The following is a 15,331-nucleotide window of genomic DNA, read 5'->3' as shown; positions in this document are numbered from 1 at the left end:
GGAATACATATGGCAAAAAGTTAATCCCCTGGTTGCATTGCCTTTTCTTTCAGGGATTAAGGAGTCTGCTTTTTTGTATGTTCAAAGAGCTGCCATTGATATGTTGTTTTTGTTAATATTAGTACAGTAATATTTTTATAGGAAACTATTGTACAAAGTCCATTATACTCATAAATTTGATTTTGTAGTTAAAATTTAATGTAAAACATATTTTTTTATAAAAAACAAACATTGCGGTTAGTGAAGTAATTTGAAGGAAAAATCCAGTTATGAAACGTTAAAAAAATTAGGTTAATTTTTTTGGAAATTATTTTATTTATTAATAAAAAAAACTTTTGTGTATTAACTATGTAAGCTACATTAACTGTATATACTTAAGTTTTTAACTTAATTTTTTTTTGTAATATAACAAAAGGTTATAGGCAATAAGTATTGTGTCCTTAGTTTTAGTAACTAATGTACATATTTCTACAGCATGTTTTTTGAGCGGATTGAATCACTCATTTTTACCATTGTGCAAACTTTGGAATGAACTCCCTGCATTGTTGTACCCAGAGTGCTATGATTTGTCTTTCTTAAAATACGATAGTTTACTTGGGAGCCATCGATTTATTTATTAAATAGCAGTGAAGGGTCCATATAAATCAAATCCTGTAGGGTTTCCTTTCGTAATTTTTTTTTTTTTTATTTTATTCAAATGAAGATAACAGTTACACATTAAATAAGTAAAGGGCAAAATTAAACATTTACTGCATTAAACATGTAACCAACAACACTGTTCACAGTTTAAATATATAATAATATCAGCTCTGTATTATATACTGTCCCACTGTTGGGCCTCCTCTACTACTGAAAGATTAGGCCTTATTCCACCACACTGTAGTGCGGGTAGACTTCACACACCCTCAAAACTCCTATAGAGAACTCAGGTATGCAGGTTTCCTCATGGTGTTTTCGTAATTTATAGAAAATTGTATAACTAGAACGATTTCCAGACCTCTTTATGCACATTATTAGTGCTTATAAGTTGTGTTGGGTTCGTTTTTAGAAAAAAATATTCTTCGCCACTGATATAGCGTCCTTAAGATGTTGACTTTAATTTGACAGCGTCTCAGCTGATACCGCACTTGCGAGCGAAATTGAATCATATTATTACGGCCCTAGAATTATTTCTGCCTATCTCTTCGGGGATAAATAGAGGTTATATACTTGTGAGTAAATCAATTGCCCTTATATTTATGTACCTACTGCAAAAGCTGTATCTTAAAAAAAAAACAATCTTGATTTTTATGGCGTCAGATAGCTTAAAAAAATACCCATCCAATGAACTTACTTAAAAAACGGTCTTATTTAGAACTTGTTAAAGGACAGTTTAAATGAAATGAAACAAGTATTGGAAGTAAAAATTTATTTGAATCTGTTAGTGAATGTTATACATTATTTAGATTCCGTCAATATTAATTCTACCACCAGTTCGGAAAATTTTATGACGAAAGAACGGGCAGAAATCTCCTGGCGTTGCTCTTTTCAATCAGTGTAGGGTTTAGACTACAGTACATGATAAAGTAAGAAGAAAAAAAACAAAAAAAGTTTAGAGCAGTTCATTTATAGGCTCGAGAAATATGGAATAAATTAATTTAATCTTTATATGACTGCACAACCCTCTCAGGAATATATACAAAACTATAAAACTATATTTACAAAACTCCGATTATCTCGAAATAATGTTTCCCTGACACACCGCTTTTGCGCTTAGCACGGCAATAGTGTATCCGTATGTATTTAAGTATTTTAGTACTGTTTTATCAACAAATATATGTTTGATAGTAAAAAATATGTGAAAAAATCGTCCTTATGAACTATACAGTAAGCAAACTTAACATTTTAGTCTGAATCGTATTGCATTATGGCTTAATTTCAATTGCACACATTTGAGCGTAGTGTGGTCTCTTTCTGTCTTTACTCGTATAGTACAAAAAGAAAGAGAAGGATGTATTGTTTTCTTATAAGTAATATTTCGTTTTACAACTCTATGCTAGTACCTTAAATCCATTTGTTAATAAGTTAATGATAAAAGTATTTCTCAAGGAAATAATTTGGAAACAAGAAAGTCAATTAGTACTATCAGGTGACTCGACTGCTTGAAAATAGGGTAGTTCATTATTTCTAGGCATTGACGTATATTCTATAGACATGAACGTACTTATATAAACAATTTGTTCAAAATCTGAACTAAAATGGCGACCAAAACGTCACTGTTATAACCTATTTATTCACTTACAACAAATAGTTTTACTTATTTGACTAATATTTTTTATTCACATTCAAGTTTACACTTAGACTCGAGTTCTTATATCATGAGCGCCACTCCGTACACAACTACAAGCTGTCAATATTGACCATATTAAAATCAGTTTGAATGGATTGCAGTTCAATCCAGTTGAACACAGTGAATGTTCGAAACGCCAAATCTAGTACGTAGTACATATATATCGATGGTTCTAGGTCTAGGAATCTTAGACTTCTTTTAAAGACCTAATTTACGCTTATGAATTTAATTAGAATATTTAAACCAGTACTCGAATATTTTTATTACATTTTAGTTACGGTATTTTATTTTTTTGTATATGAACTAAACTGTACTTATTTTCGTTACAAAATGTCATTTTCAAATTTAGAACGAGTATTCCAAATTCGAACATATCTAAAATAAGGATGCCGAATTCGCAGTTTTAAATCAGTATAATATTAATTTATTTTTCGATTTTATAGCGGTTTGTTTTTTAAGTTGAAACGAAACGAAACGTAAAATATTAAAACCGCGATAAAATCCGAAAAATAGTTTAATTTTAATGTCCTAATTCGCATAAACATAAGAAATCAGTATATTTTGTAAAATTCGGTCAAAATGTCCGATGCCGAAATTAGTGACTTGTAATAACTTAGCGTACAATTTAATGTAAGTTAGTATTAAGTTTCCAAAAACCTGATTTGAATTTGTATTATTAAGTATTAAAGTATATTGTTTAATTTGTTTTTTATTTTGCATTTTTTTAATACCGCGTTATACGCCATAGTGGCCGGGATCAGCCCGTGTATATCCAGTTCCAACAGGCATAATTGTGTCGACTGAGGGGTAATCTGTCGTCAGTCGACATTCTATTGGATCCCATTCTTACCATCAGTTGCAATGGGATAACTTTGCCAAACATCTATAAAAAAAAAAAACATAATTATTTGCCCTGTATTATAATACTATCACACTGTTGTGCAGGGGCCACCTCTCTTACTGAGAGGGATTAGGCCTTAGTCCACCACTCTGTAGTGCGCATTGATAGACACACACCCTTAAAATTCTTGGAGAACTTCTCAGGTTTTCCTTTACCGTTAGAGCAAGCGATATTTCACAAAGTATACCCACATAACTTATAGTCAGAGGTGTGTTTGGGTTTTAAACCGGCGTACATTCGTCTCGGCAGTCCGTTCCACTCCCAACTAGGCTATCTGTAACACCAGTTGAGCCTCTGCCTATCCTTTCGGGGATAAAAAGCTTCTACGTCAAAAATAGTATTTGAGGGCATAGTTCAAATATTTTAGTATCTCGACTACCTAATTTTAATGTATTCATCGAATGCACGCCTGCACCACATGGTTGCCAATTCACATTGAGGCCTATAAGGGCTCGCGAATATTTCTTAACCACCCCTTCTCCTATCCTAAGAAGGTTCCTTGTTTCCCCCCACATATCCCCTCCCAACTTTCTTCCAGGCCCCTGTAGTCGCTAAGCCGGGGGATTCCAGTACTTATCCCATTCGCAGATATCCCTCGTTGACTCTACCTCCAAAAAAATCCGATGCATTAAAACAAAAAATAAATAAAATTATATTTATTACAATTATAACAAACTTCACATATCAATATATACATTTGAGTTTTTACATTCGAGTTTTGTTACATCTGGACTTGGTTAAAGCTTGCGGACCAAGGACTAAGCTTTCTTGTTAGGTCGCATTGTTGAGAAAATTACATAGTACAGTCAGCCACAAAAGTTGCTGAACAAATTCAAAACTCCAAAACTTAACGTAGATACGCAAAAACGATCCGGACCACAAAATGACACTAGTAAAGATTGAAGTTTAGATCGTATTTTTGCTCATTGATATCCTATTTTATATTTTGTCAATAAAGTTCAAATTAATATATTTTGACTAAAATGTCTTTACTAATGGAAAATATAGACCTTATAGACTAGCCAAATAATATTGAGATACAATATTAGTCAATTACAACGGCCCTATGTCTACGCACTGCGAAGGCTGACATGCCGTCAGCACTGAGAAACAGACTTGTTAACACAGCTTTACTCCGTCCTTAGATAAAATTTATGAATAAGGGAGTAGAACTAATTTGGCATACTCCGCTCATTTTCGACCATACTTTGGATTAGATCCTTTGCGTATCTACGTTCAAGTATTCTACATAATAACTTAACTCAAAATATTGTTGAAATAAAACCATTTTGCGAATTTAACATTATTTTCTTTCGACGTTTCGAAGACTCCAGCCTTCATGGTCACGTGGCGGACTGAGGTGTGAGTGTGAGTCATCCAAAAAGTCAGTTACAATACCTACCCACATTTTTACAATTAAACAAAATTTTAATTTCATTTGTTGGCGGTTTATAATTATAAAAAAAAATGATTAATTAGATTGCAGTCTCTGAAACGTCAGAAGAAAATTATTACATAAAAAACCGCGATAGAATCCACAAAATAGTTTTAAATCAATGTTTATTTATTTATTTTTATGATACACAACGCCATTTATACCTATATTAACAAATTTGAATTCAATGTTGATAGTTTAAATAGTTTGCGGCACAAAAGCATGAAAATATATCTCAACGATGCGAGCTAAGCTCAACTAAGCGTTAATTCTTGGTTTATAACTCGCATAAGACATCGTTTACAGCAGCATCATATCCCATTTTGGTACCCAGTGATTCGCTCGGGTACACAGATCTATTGTAAATGTATAGCATTAAAATTAAACTACTTTTCGGATTTTATCAAGGTTTTTATATTATAACTAGTTGACCCGACAGACGTTGTCCTGTCTTAACTATGTACGCACGCGCGCATTCTGTCAATCGCTGACAGTTATTTCAAACAATTGACAGTTATATAAAACTAATATTTTCGTTAAGTTTTCTTAAATTTTCAAATTTTCCGCGCAATTTTTTGATTTTTTTCTTTTATAAGAACCTTCTGACAATAACAAACACAACAAAAAAATAAATAGTGAAATCGGTCCAGCCGTTCACGCGTGGTAGCGTGACCAAGGGAAATAGGGATTCATTTTTATATATATAGATTTTCTCCCGACGTTTTGAAGACTTTGCAGCCTCTGCCCCCTCGCCCCTCCCCCTTGACCACAAAGGTTGCAGTCTTCAAAACGTCGGGAGAAAATTATGAAATAAAAACCGCGACTAAATCTGTAAAATAGTTTGATTAATGTCTAACATTCGCGTAAACATAAGAAATCATTAAACGTATAGCAGTTATTCGCGGTTGAGAGCTAAGCCGACACCAACAATCATTTTACACCTGTATTCACAAACAATATTATGTAGACACAGTGCGCTCGAACTCATAGTGTCGGAAATCTCATAGTTGTCTTTGGCCTTGTTCAACTTTATTTTTTTTACACCATAAAGTGACCCCCACTGCACTTAATAGTAAGTGGAGTATAAAGAATATTGTTTTTCTTTGATACGTTCGTAACACAGTCATAGTATGGAACGGTGCTGCGCACAGACTTCCTAAGCTCTTAAAAATAAAACTAATTTTGTAATAAGACCAGCGTCAAATAAATGAATAAATGTGTACTGTAGGCAATTAGGCTAAAATTTGGGTCTTCACGATACAGGCTTGCCTAGTGTGAAGACCATAGGATCATATCGGTCATATGTAATGATTTGTCGGTTTTTTATTAATAAATAATAATTATATATTGTTTGTGAACACGTTATTAAATTGACAAATGATTTGAAGCCACAAGATTGCCTACTTGGATTTTTTGAGCGAATATACCAATGAAATATACACTATATATTGAAATAACATAAAGTAAATATCGCATTAAACATCTATTTGTACAGAAACGGACAGTTATTACAATTGTAGGTACAGCTCCAAATTAATATATACTTTGACAAGACGTGCCGTAATAATTGCTTTGTATGACTTGCCCAAGAAAAAAGAATACCTCACCTTCTGATAAAATGTGGAACTATTTTATTTTATTGACAATGTTAACTTTAAAACGAAAAAACAAAATTAGTTGTTAAATTTTCCTGGACATACATTAGATTTTTGTCAGAGTATACATTTATTTGATACTGACTGTACATATAAATTATTGATACAAACACATTTGACATTAAATGGAATTTTAATGCATTTTCCATGCATTATCGTTTGGATTATCATGAACCAAAAAAATAAATTTATTCCGCCGCATTGTTAGTACTATAAACTTTAAAGTTGACTGCTTTGTAAGAGTACAGAAATTTTTCAATAGCATAGAATCAAATCTTACATTTTTATCAGTTTTCTGAGACATTTGCTGATTGCTTTATAGTAGTTCATGATATAAAAATCACAAGTGCATTGCTTTAAACTATAGTCTTACTTATAAACTTGTTTTAGAGTTATGAGGTGGTTAAGAATTGCTTAAATAGCTGTCAAAAACATCACCGGTTCCTAGTTTAAAGAGACAAGATGGCGGGTTTTGACTTACAGCTGATCGAGTTTTGTGTTACAAAGCATAGCTATGCGATTTTTTTATAAGTAAGACTGTATATTTATAATTTTCATGACAGAAGGTACAAAAAATCATTTTTTGAGTCACTTAAATATATTTTTTAAATAATATAATTATGAACCACAGTAACCGAAACTTTACTATCCCTATTTCATTTGCTTTATATTAAAAAAATCTTTAAACTTAACAACTAGGTGATGTGACGTTATAATTTGTTTAGCTATATTTGACTGTACACCATTGATTCCCATGTGGTCCAGGTGGAACCCCAGGGGACCACGGGAGAATCACGGGAAACTTGCCGTAACCAAAAAATAGGGGTTTAAATGTCAAAATGGAATGGGTTGGCTTGACTTCACCTATCAATGTAGGCAGATAATTTAAGAAGCTCAGTGACTCTTACATGTAAAAACTTGCGTATCCTGAGGAATATGGTTGAAATTTTGCTGCAGGGGGTGGGTCCACTGAGACTTGCATATCCTGAAGAATATAGTAGAAATTTGGGGGGGGGGGGGGGGGCTCATCCACTAGAACCAGGAAAAATTTTGAAAGTGGTCTAGGAGAAAAAGTAGTTTGGAAACCTCTGCACACCATCAGAATGTATTGGAACACACCACAAACCACGTCTAGTTTTATACAAAATGTTTGGTTACCTCCCTTAATTTCCTATTACATATTTCATATTGTCACCCTTATTATCAGAGTTTATGTCCATTGCATTGATTCCCAAAGTGGAGGACCCCTAAAGCTCCACGGGAGACCTGACAGGGGCCTACGTTGGTGTACCAAAAAATTGTGGTTCACAATTCGTAAGCGTCCACGAAAATTTATCTGGTTTGATAGTAAAGAACTAAAATTTTTTACTTCACCAATCAATGCAGGCAGATAATATTGATAGTGGTCGTAAGGCACGGTGAGCTCAACATGTCTGTTCAGTCGCCCCCTGTGAAGGCTGGGCGGTAGTGGTAATGATACTTTCTCCGCGAAACCAAAAAAAAAAGAGACCCACTTGGTGCAGCAAAAATTTGAAAATGGTTTATGAGGAAAACGTTTGGGAACTTCTGGTCGATTGGATAAGACAAGATTTTACAATAATCAAATATTGATTTATAAGAAAAAAATACTATACAAACATGTTAGAAATGATAGTTCGCTGGCTCACTGTTACAAGATTAGGGGCCGTTCAAAAATTACGTAACGCAATTTTTGAAGATTTTTGAGCCCCCCATGTAACGCGCCGTAACGATTCCATGTACCCCCCCCCCTCTAAAAGTTATGTAACTCTAAAGTGCCAATTCTCTTTGTAATATTCACAATTATTTTATGCAAAATACCGGAAAGTCGCTAAAATACCTTTGTTATTATATTCAAATAAAAACAAACAATGTTACGTAACGCTTTGTACGAGACACCGCTCCCCCCCAAATTGCGTGACGTAATACTTGAACGGCCCTTACAACTCTGGACGCATACTTATCAGAAAAACCTCATTTTGCCCGGCCCAGGTTCCTTTTTAATGACAAATTTAAAATCTGTAGTGATATTGATCATAATATCCTCACTTTGCCCGGCCCAGGATCCTATTTTAGTTACAAATTCTGTTAGGATGACTATATCGCACTCTTAATAAAATAATGACCTATTCCAAAATTGTTAATTTGTGTGAATCGTCAAAAAAACTAATTTCTGTTTTTTTTTAAGTTGCTATAAAATTGAACTTATTAAAGACAGGTCAAAAACGAAACTTATAGCATGAAAAAAAAAGAAAAAAGGTCACAAACAGAAATTCGTTTTTTGACCATTTCCACAAATTAACAATTTCGGTATAGGTCATTATTTAATTAAGAGCGCAATATGTAAAATCTAATTACATACAAAACACCAGGGCCCTGATTCCCTATGCTAATGTTATTTGACAATCCATACACATATTACACACCTCACCATGTTTATGACAATTTAAATTGACATACAACAGTAGCGAAGAGTCCATAATATGGTAGTAAGTCTCCCATATGTGAGTCTGCCTCGGTAGGTACCACTGTAATATCTACTTTTACCAAGCAGCAGTGTGTAGTCACTATTGTTCCAGTTTGAAGAACATTATAGCCAGTGTAACTACAGGATAATAAGACTTAACATCTCTGGATGGTGAGCGCAATGGAATACCTTTTTAATTAAAGCTGTTGGATGATTCTATTGTTTGCGGTCGTATGGCTTACGATCAGGCGAACGACACGCTCGTTTCGTCATTTAAATAAAAAAAAACTACAATATATTAATAACCCTATTCCTGCCAACTTATCTTTATGTACAATCTAATTATCATTATAACAATTTGCGGATCATATTTATGCATATTAACATTATATGTTGTTGGGTTCTCTTTAGGAAAATTTCACATTTCACCACTGATATACCGAAAACCATTTCTTAGTCATATTATAAGGTTACACTGTCATAGGGCCACATTTAACTCAATATCACTGAGTACAACTCAAGTATACATTTACAGTCTTACTTATATACTTGTAGGGTTAAGAGGTGATTAAGAATTGCTTAAATAGCTGTCAAAAACATCACCGGTTCCTAGTTTAAACCTTGAGACAAGATGGCGGGTTTTGACTTACAGCTGATCGAGTAAATTTGTGTTTTAACTAAGCATAGCTTTGTGAATTAAGACTGTTAATGTATTGGATCCTGTATTGTCATTTCCAATAAACAATTCCAATTGCTTTTCAATTTTAATCAAATAGGACCAATTAGAATAGTTTCTTTGACAAAAATGAGTTATTTTGATTGGATCATTAAATAAATTCTTCACATATGCAAACATAGTTGCACTTATAAGTCAAGGTACATGAGAATATTTTATTATTATTTAAATAAAGATGCTTATATAATTAAAGACAATTTATATATATTCTAGAGACATTCTTGGAATTGGATTCAAGTTTGAAATTGGGATTGTTTTTTGTAAATGGCTGTTAAACCCGAGCTTAAGTTGCTATTTAAGAGCTTGTTCTCAACTGAGTTTACATTGTTATGTACAGGGTCATTTTGGCATTGCGTTACTAAATGAAACCACATACTTATCTACTTGGAATACAATACTTTGTAAAGTTATTTGAACCATAGATATAAAATAAAAAAGTGTAATTTTCGAATAAAATAAATATTATTCAAAACTAAAAAATAAATTTTAAGTTTATACGCCCTAATGCCACTATTACTACTCTAAGAAGATTCATTGCAGCAACATCACACTTTCACTCAGAAATACTCATGCACACTCCATATACAGATTAAACTACAGAATGACCTAAAAATTTGAAAGTAAAACTGACATATTTGATGCTAAAATTTATAATAATTAATAGATGATTTTTGGGCATAATGTTAACATAGGGAAAGAAAGACAAGGATGTGGTTTCATTTATTTCACATCAAAAGGACCCTGTATACAAAAATCTGCTGATAAAATCTCGTCATATATTGTGACTTAAATGAGGTGATATTATGTGTTTTTTCAAAAGCAATATCTTAAGATACTGATCTTAGTTTGACAGCATTTGATATCGCACTTGAGAATAAATGAGTTGCATTTAATTATATGGTTTATAGGGAACAAGGCCCTTGCACCCTTTCGCCAACAAGGAAGAATCAAGCATGTAAACCTTATAATACGGGTACGACGAACCTTTAATGGTTAACGTTCCATTAATTATAAAAGGTGGCCTGTAACGTGCCATCCAAGACCGGTTTTAGCTATCCAAGTGCCCCTTTTTAGCAATTTTAAGACCATATGTTTATTTTATTATCGTCAGTGACTTCACTGCACCTTGTTAAGCAAAATTAATCCCAAAGAAAGATACAATGTTTGGCATATTCGTGTGCCCAAATTATTTCGTCACGTGCTACCACTAGCACGCGCGCCACTTCGCCATCCCTGCTATAGTATATCAGTTGACTTAATTAACTTTCCGTTCAAAAAACCCATTTTATGTTTCTCTCTTACGTGACGTACAACATGATCTTTCCTTTTAAAATTCTGTTCACATATCGGACACAACACGGACTGATTTAGATGTTGTGACTTAACATGTCTTAGCATATGATCACGCCGTTTGAAACTTGTCTTGCAGTGCGGGCAGAGATGTCTCTCTGTTGTTAAATGACTTGTCTCATGTCGATCTAAGTCGGAGAGGGAACCGCACTCAAAACTACACTCTCTACAGTGGTATATCTCTGGTTTTTCAGAGTGCTTCGATTTTATATGGTTAAGGAGATGATCTTGCCGTTTGCAGTCCAATCCGCAAACAGGACAGTGGCAGTACTTCTGGTTGTGGTGTAGACTCTTCATGTGCCGTTTTAAATGGTCTTGCCTGCCGAATATAGCGTGGCAGAGTTCGCACGATAGAATTTTTCTACCGCCATGCATTTCAACATTGTGGTGTTCGTATTCTGTATTGTCTACGAATGTCAGGTTGCAATGTGGACAGAATTGGCTTATAGTTTCATAAAATCTAGAGTCCGATTGTCTTTTCGGCGTTTCCAATGGTCTGTAAGAGTTTATCACGTATTTGGATGGATGATCGTAAACCGGTGCGGGATATGAATTTTTGTCCGCCATTGCGAAAGTTTATAAAATTTGTTTCACAATAACAAAATAGTTTCACTACACACTTCACTTCATTTGGCTTTTTGTTTTAGGTTTTTGATATTTATTTACAAAAATATATTTTGGTTTACAAAATGGAAAAGAAAGTTGACAGATTTTTACTGTTTTGCGACATGAATTTCGTTCAGTATTCAAGATAGGTTTTGTGTGTCTTATTTTTTCTTATTGTTGTTAATAGTAAACCTCTAAAAAGCATGAAGTTTAATGCTTAATATAAAAATATGTATGACTATGGAACGTTCTTGCAACAATCGATGTTTTATTTGACAATAAACATCCAATGTTGCTAGCAAAATAATTTAATCAACAATATCATTGCTTCCACGCAATCGCCCAGCCTTGCCAGTTTTTTCTCGCATCAACCTTTGTCTTTTTCTTTGATGAAGTACAATATGATACATCACTAAAATCATAGATGGCGTTAGCATAAGATTTTAATTTTATTTAGATAGTTATATGAGGGCGTTTCGATTTGATTTTATTGATCTATAATATAATTTATACGTATATTATGTAGGTCCAAGGATATGATTAACGGAGCGACAATATTGTACAACAGCCTTACTTCAGAGAATAGAAAAATACAATCACTTACGGCCGCTAATGATAAATCGAAATGGAAGACCAAAAAAGAATCAATTTCGTAATCGTTGCTATAAGGATCCAGTTAATCTAAAGGGAAAAAAAAGAAGTTCTATAATAAAATACCTAGTTCTACGGCTTCAAATATCTAGTTCACGGGATTCCACGATACAGGCTTGCCTAGTGTGGGGATTGTCAATATATTTATTAAATTCGTACATTACTGTAAAATGCATACTTTGTATATGTTATGTATAGCAAAATCCTTTGTGTTAAATAAAATATTTTTCAATTCATTAGAAAATAAACCCCAACAGGGAAAGCCTCTTAGCAGTAAATAATACAACTGGAATATACCTCTACGCTAAGTTGATACGCCACCGGCAGGTACAAGCCCGAGGTTACTGCAGACCCGTTACGTATGCGGATCAAAGCTGCGCATTCTACGTCGCCTCCGCATTATTTTTGGCGTTGACGTAGCCTTTTATAAAGCCATCCCTTTTTATTATAAATTGGCAAATATAGAAGTACGACATATTTAAATGATAGTATTATTTCACAACGTACTACTGGACATAATAATTAACATCTCATGTCTCAGGATGGCGAGCGCAGTGGAATACCATATACTTTGTAATTCGAGGTGTTGGTGTTTCTACTGTTTATGGATCGTATAACTCACCATCAGGCGAACGACAAGCTCGTCTCGTCATTCAAAGAAATAAAGAAAAAAATCCTCTGAAATAGAACAAAGTACTTGCACATTAATGGAGTGATTTCTACCATCCTTATACATCCAGAGTAGAATAATCATGTTGCTGGTTTAAATAAAAGGAATAGGGATCAGGGAGAGGTTGGGCTTCGGAAATCTCACTTGCCAGATCAAATGTTGGAAGCTGTCACGTGGTTTTGATACATTGGTGGTACTCTAGACGAGCTTATTAAAAAACTATAAAAACAAGCCCATCACGTTTTTATCCCCAATCAGGTAGGCAAAGGTACAAACAAGTACAACCAGGGCATATCACTGATTTAATTTTCCTGATATTTGTATAGTGTCGCTATACGTTTGCAGGGGTACCTCGATGATAATGAGTAATCCAAAATAATACCTATAAGGTATATAGATCTACAATATAGCTATATTTATCTTTGTGTCTTTCGAAAATCCAATACGCTGTTTGATTCTTCGAACCGGAATTATATCAAATGAAACTAAAAACCGACCCGGTTTTAGGTTAAATTAATTGATTTTCTTTCCTTATTTATTGTCTCACCCTTAACAGCAAGAACCGTGAGCTTACGTAGGCTGAAAATGACTGCAATGCATATAAAAATGTAGGTCTGCAATGAAAACTACTTAGTCATTGGCGGATCATTAAAAAGTACTTAGGTCGCCTTCTATTTTACCTTCAAAAGAACGAGGGAGGCTTTTATTAATTAAGCTACTTTCCAAGGCTTAAATTTTCACAATGTCCCAAATATCAAAGTAATTTAATGTTACTTGAATAATTTTTGGTGTCCATGAACGCAAAATTTCACCACAAGATGTCGCTTAAGCTCCGACAATAAAAATTCAGGCAAAAAACTAAATATTAATTAATGAACCCCTAAATTCGTTGTTGCGAGGAAAAAATATATTATAATTAATTTACAATATGAATAACAAAGTACTGCAGTAACGGAATTGAAAATAGCGCCATCTACCGGCGACCCGGCGTACTATTAGCAGAAGGGCGTTTTGTTTACAAGCAGGCGACCCCGAGTCAGCTGGCTAACGATTACATGGCTATGTACATATACCCATGTATATTTGACACACTGCCACACTTAAAATTTGGTATATCGCTTGTTTTTGCGCCGGTGCGTCGGGCGGCCATTGCGCCATACAAACCCGTGTTGCGCTATCATCCGCAGCGAGAAAAATGGCGCATCGCAATATTTTACACTATAATATACATTATACATACATCGTCATGGCATTATATGTATGTTCTCCACGATTTCGCAACCTTGTCCAACCCCTTATGACAAAGCCACTAACAAAATTCAAAATTAGAACATAACGAGCCTATGACACTGGCTGAATATTTTTTTCCAATTCGAATTTCGAATAGCATGCGCGCGCATGCACGATCGACCCGATATGTGTTATCTCAGTCCACGTCGCTCCGTCGTCGGAGTAGGACGTACAGCTGATGGGCGAATTACAGTACCCAGGCGCACCTAGCGTCGCGGACGACGAGAGGCAGTACCGTGCACCGTTCCGCCGCGCCCCGCAGTACAGATGGCCCGCGCCACAGCCCCCGCAGCCGTCGGCCTTCGCCCCCTGGCGCAGGGCTCCTGCGCCGCCGCGGCCCCCGGACTACCGTCGTAGTGCATCGTACCCAGGGAAACCTGACGACACTTACCAGGTATTGTAGTCACGAGAAATGCGTACTTACGTAAACGGCTATAGTGTTTTGTGTAAGTCGTGTTTGCAATGGTTACTAGGGTGTGTTTTCGTGAAAACATTTTTACGTTTGACATTACGTCTGTCCCCTTTGACCTAGAGATGGCGTTGTAATAAATATGTCAAATTAAAAAGGTCATGAAATTGTCCTATATAGCTATGAAATCTGATTAGGAAACTTTCTTACCCATATGGGTGCATTACACATCGTCTCAATGTATATGCCAATAGCAAAGGATTTATTGTAATTGGCTGGTGACATCAATTTCAGTTAGAAAAGTAAAATATTATTGGTTATTATTCTAAATTCAAAAAATATATCATAAACTTATTCGATTTTTATTGTAATTGGCTTGAAAGACATCAATTTCAGTTACACGTAATATTTATAGTTATTTATTCTAAATTCAAAAAATATCCTAAAAGTTATTAGAACGTAAATCAGATTCGAAATTCAATGACCCAAATATTCGAGTTGTCTATGCCAAATGAAAATATGTTTTTCTACCAAAAATCATGTGGTCCATACGCGCCGGACGTTTCATATACCGGACCCGCCCCCTCACAATGGTACAGATAAAACAATTATAGGTGCCACACCACTATCCTTTCGTATTAAATTTACGACCAACACCTTAATCTGTGACCATGAGTCGAAGTCGGGAGAAAAAATTAAACCAAAGTAAAATAGCACATTTGTTTGCAACATTTGCTTTAATTTAAAACATTCCAAAAACAATAATTATAAAAATACGATCAATTTACTATAGTTTTTATAGTAATTTCGCCTG

General features: G+C 34.5%; 1 protein-coding gene across 1 annotated transcript in view; it reads left to right on the top strand.

The window, feature by feature from the left end:
• Window positions 1-14,286: 14,286 nt before the first annotated feature.
• The window catches only part of LOC115449933 (translational regulator orb2), an 87,588-nt gene continuing 86,543 nt past the window's right edge, over window positions 14,287-15,331 (top strand). The window contains exon 1 of the mRNA XM_030177827.2: window positions 14,287-14,502. Within this exon, the coding sequence (XP_030033687.1) occupies window positions 14,287-14,502 (216 nt within the window). The remainder of the gene's footprint in view (window positions 14,503-15,331) is intronic.

The sequence above is a fragment of the Manduca sexta genome, chromosome 1 (genome assembly GCF_014839805.1).
Source record: "Manduca sexta isolate Smith_Timp_Sample1 chromosome 1, JHU_Msex_v1.0, whole genome shotgun sequence".
Taxonomy (NCBI): Eukaryota; Metazoa; Arthropoda; class Insecta; order Lepidoptera; family Sphingidae; genus Manduca; species Manduca sexta.
Note: the sequence above shows the minus strand (reverse complement) of the source record. Positions and strands in the feature narration are given on the sequence as shown.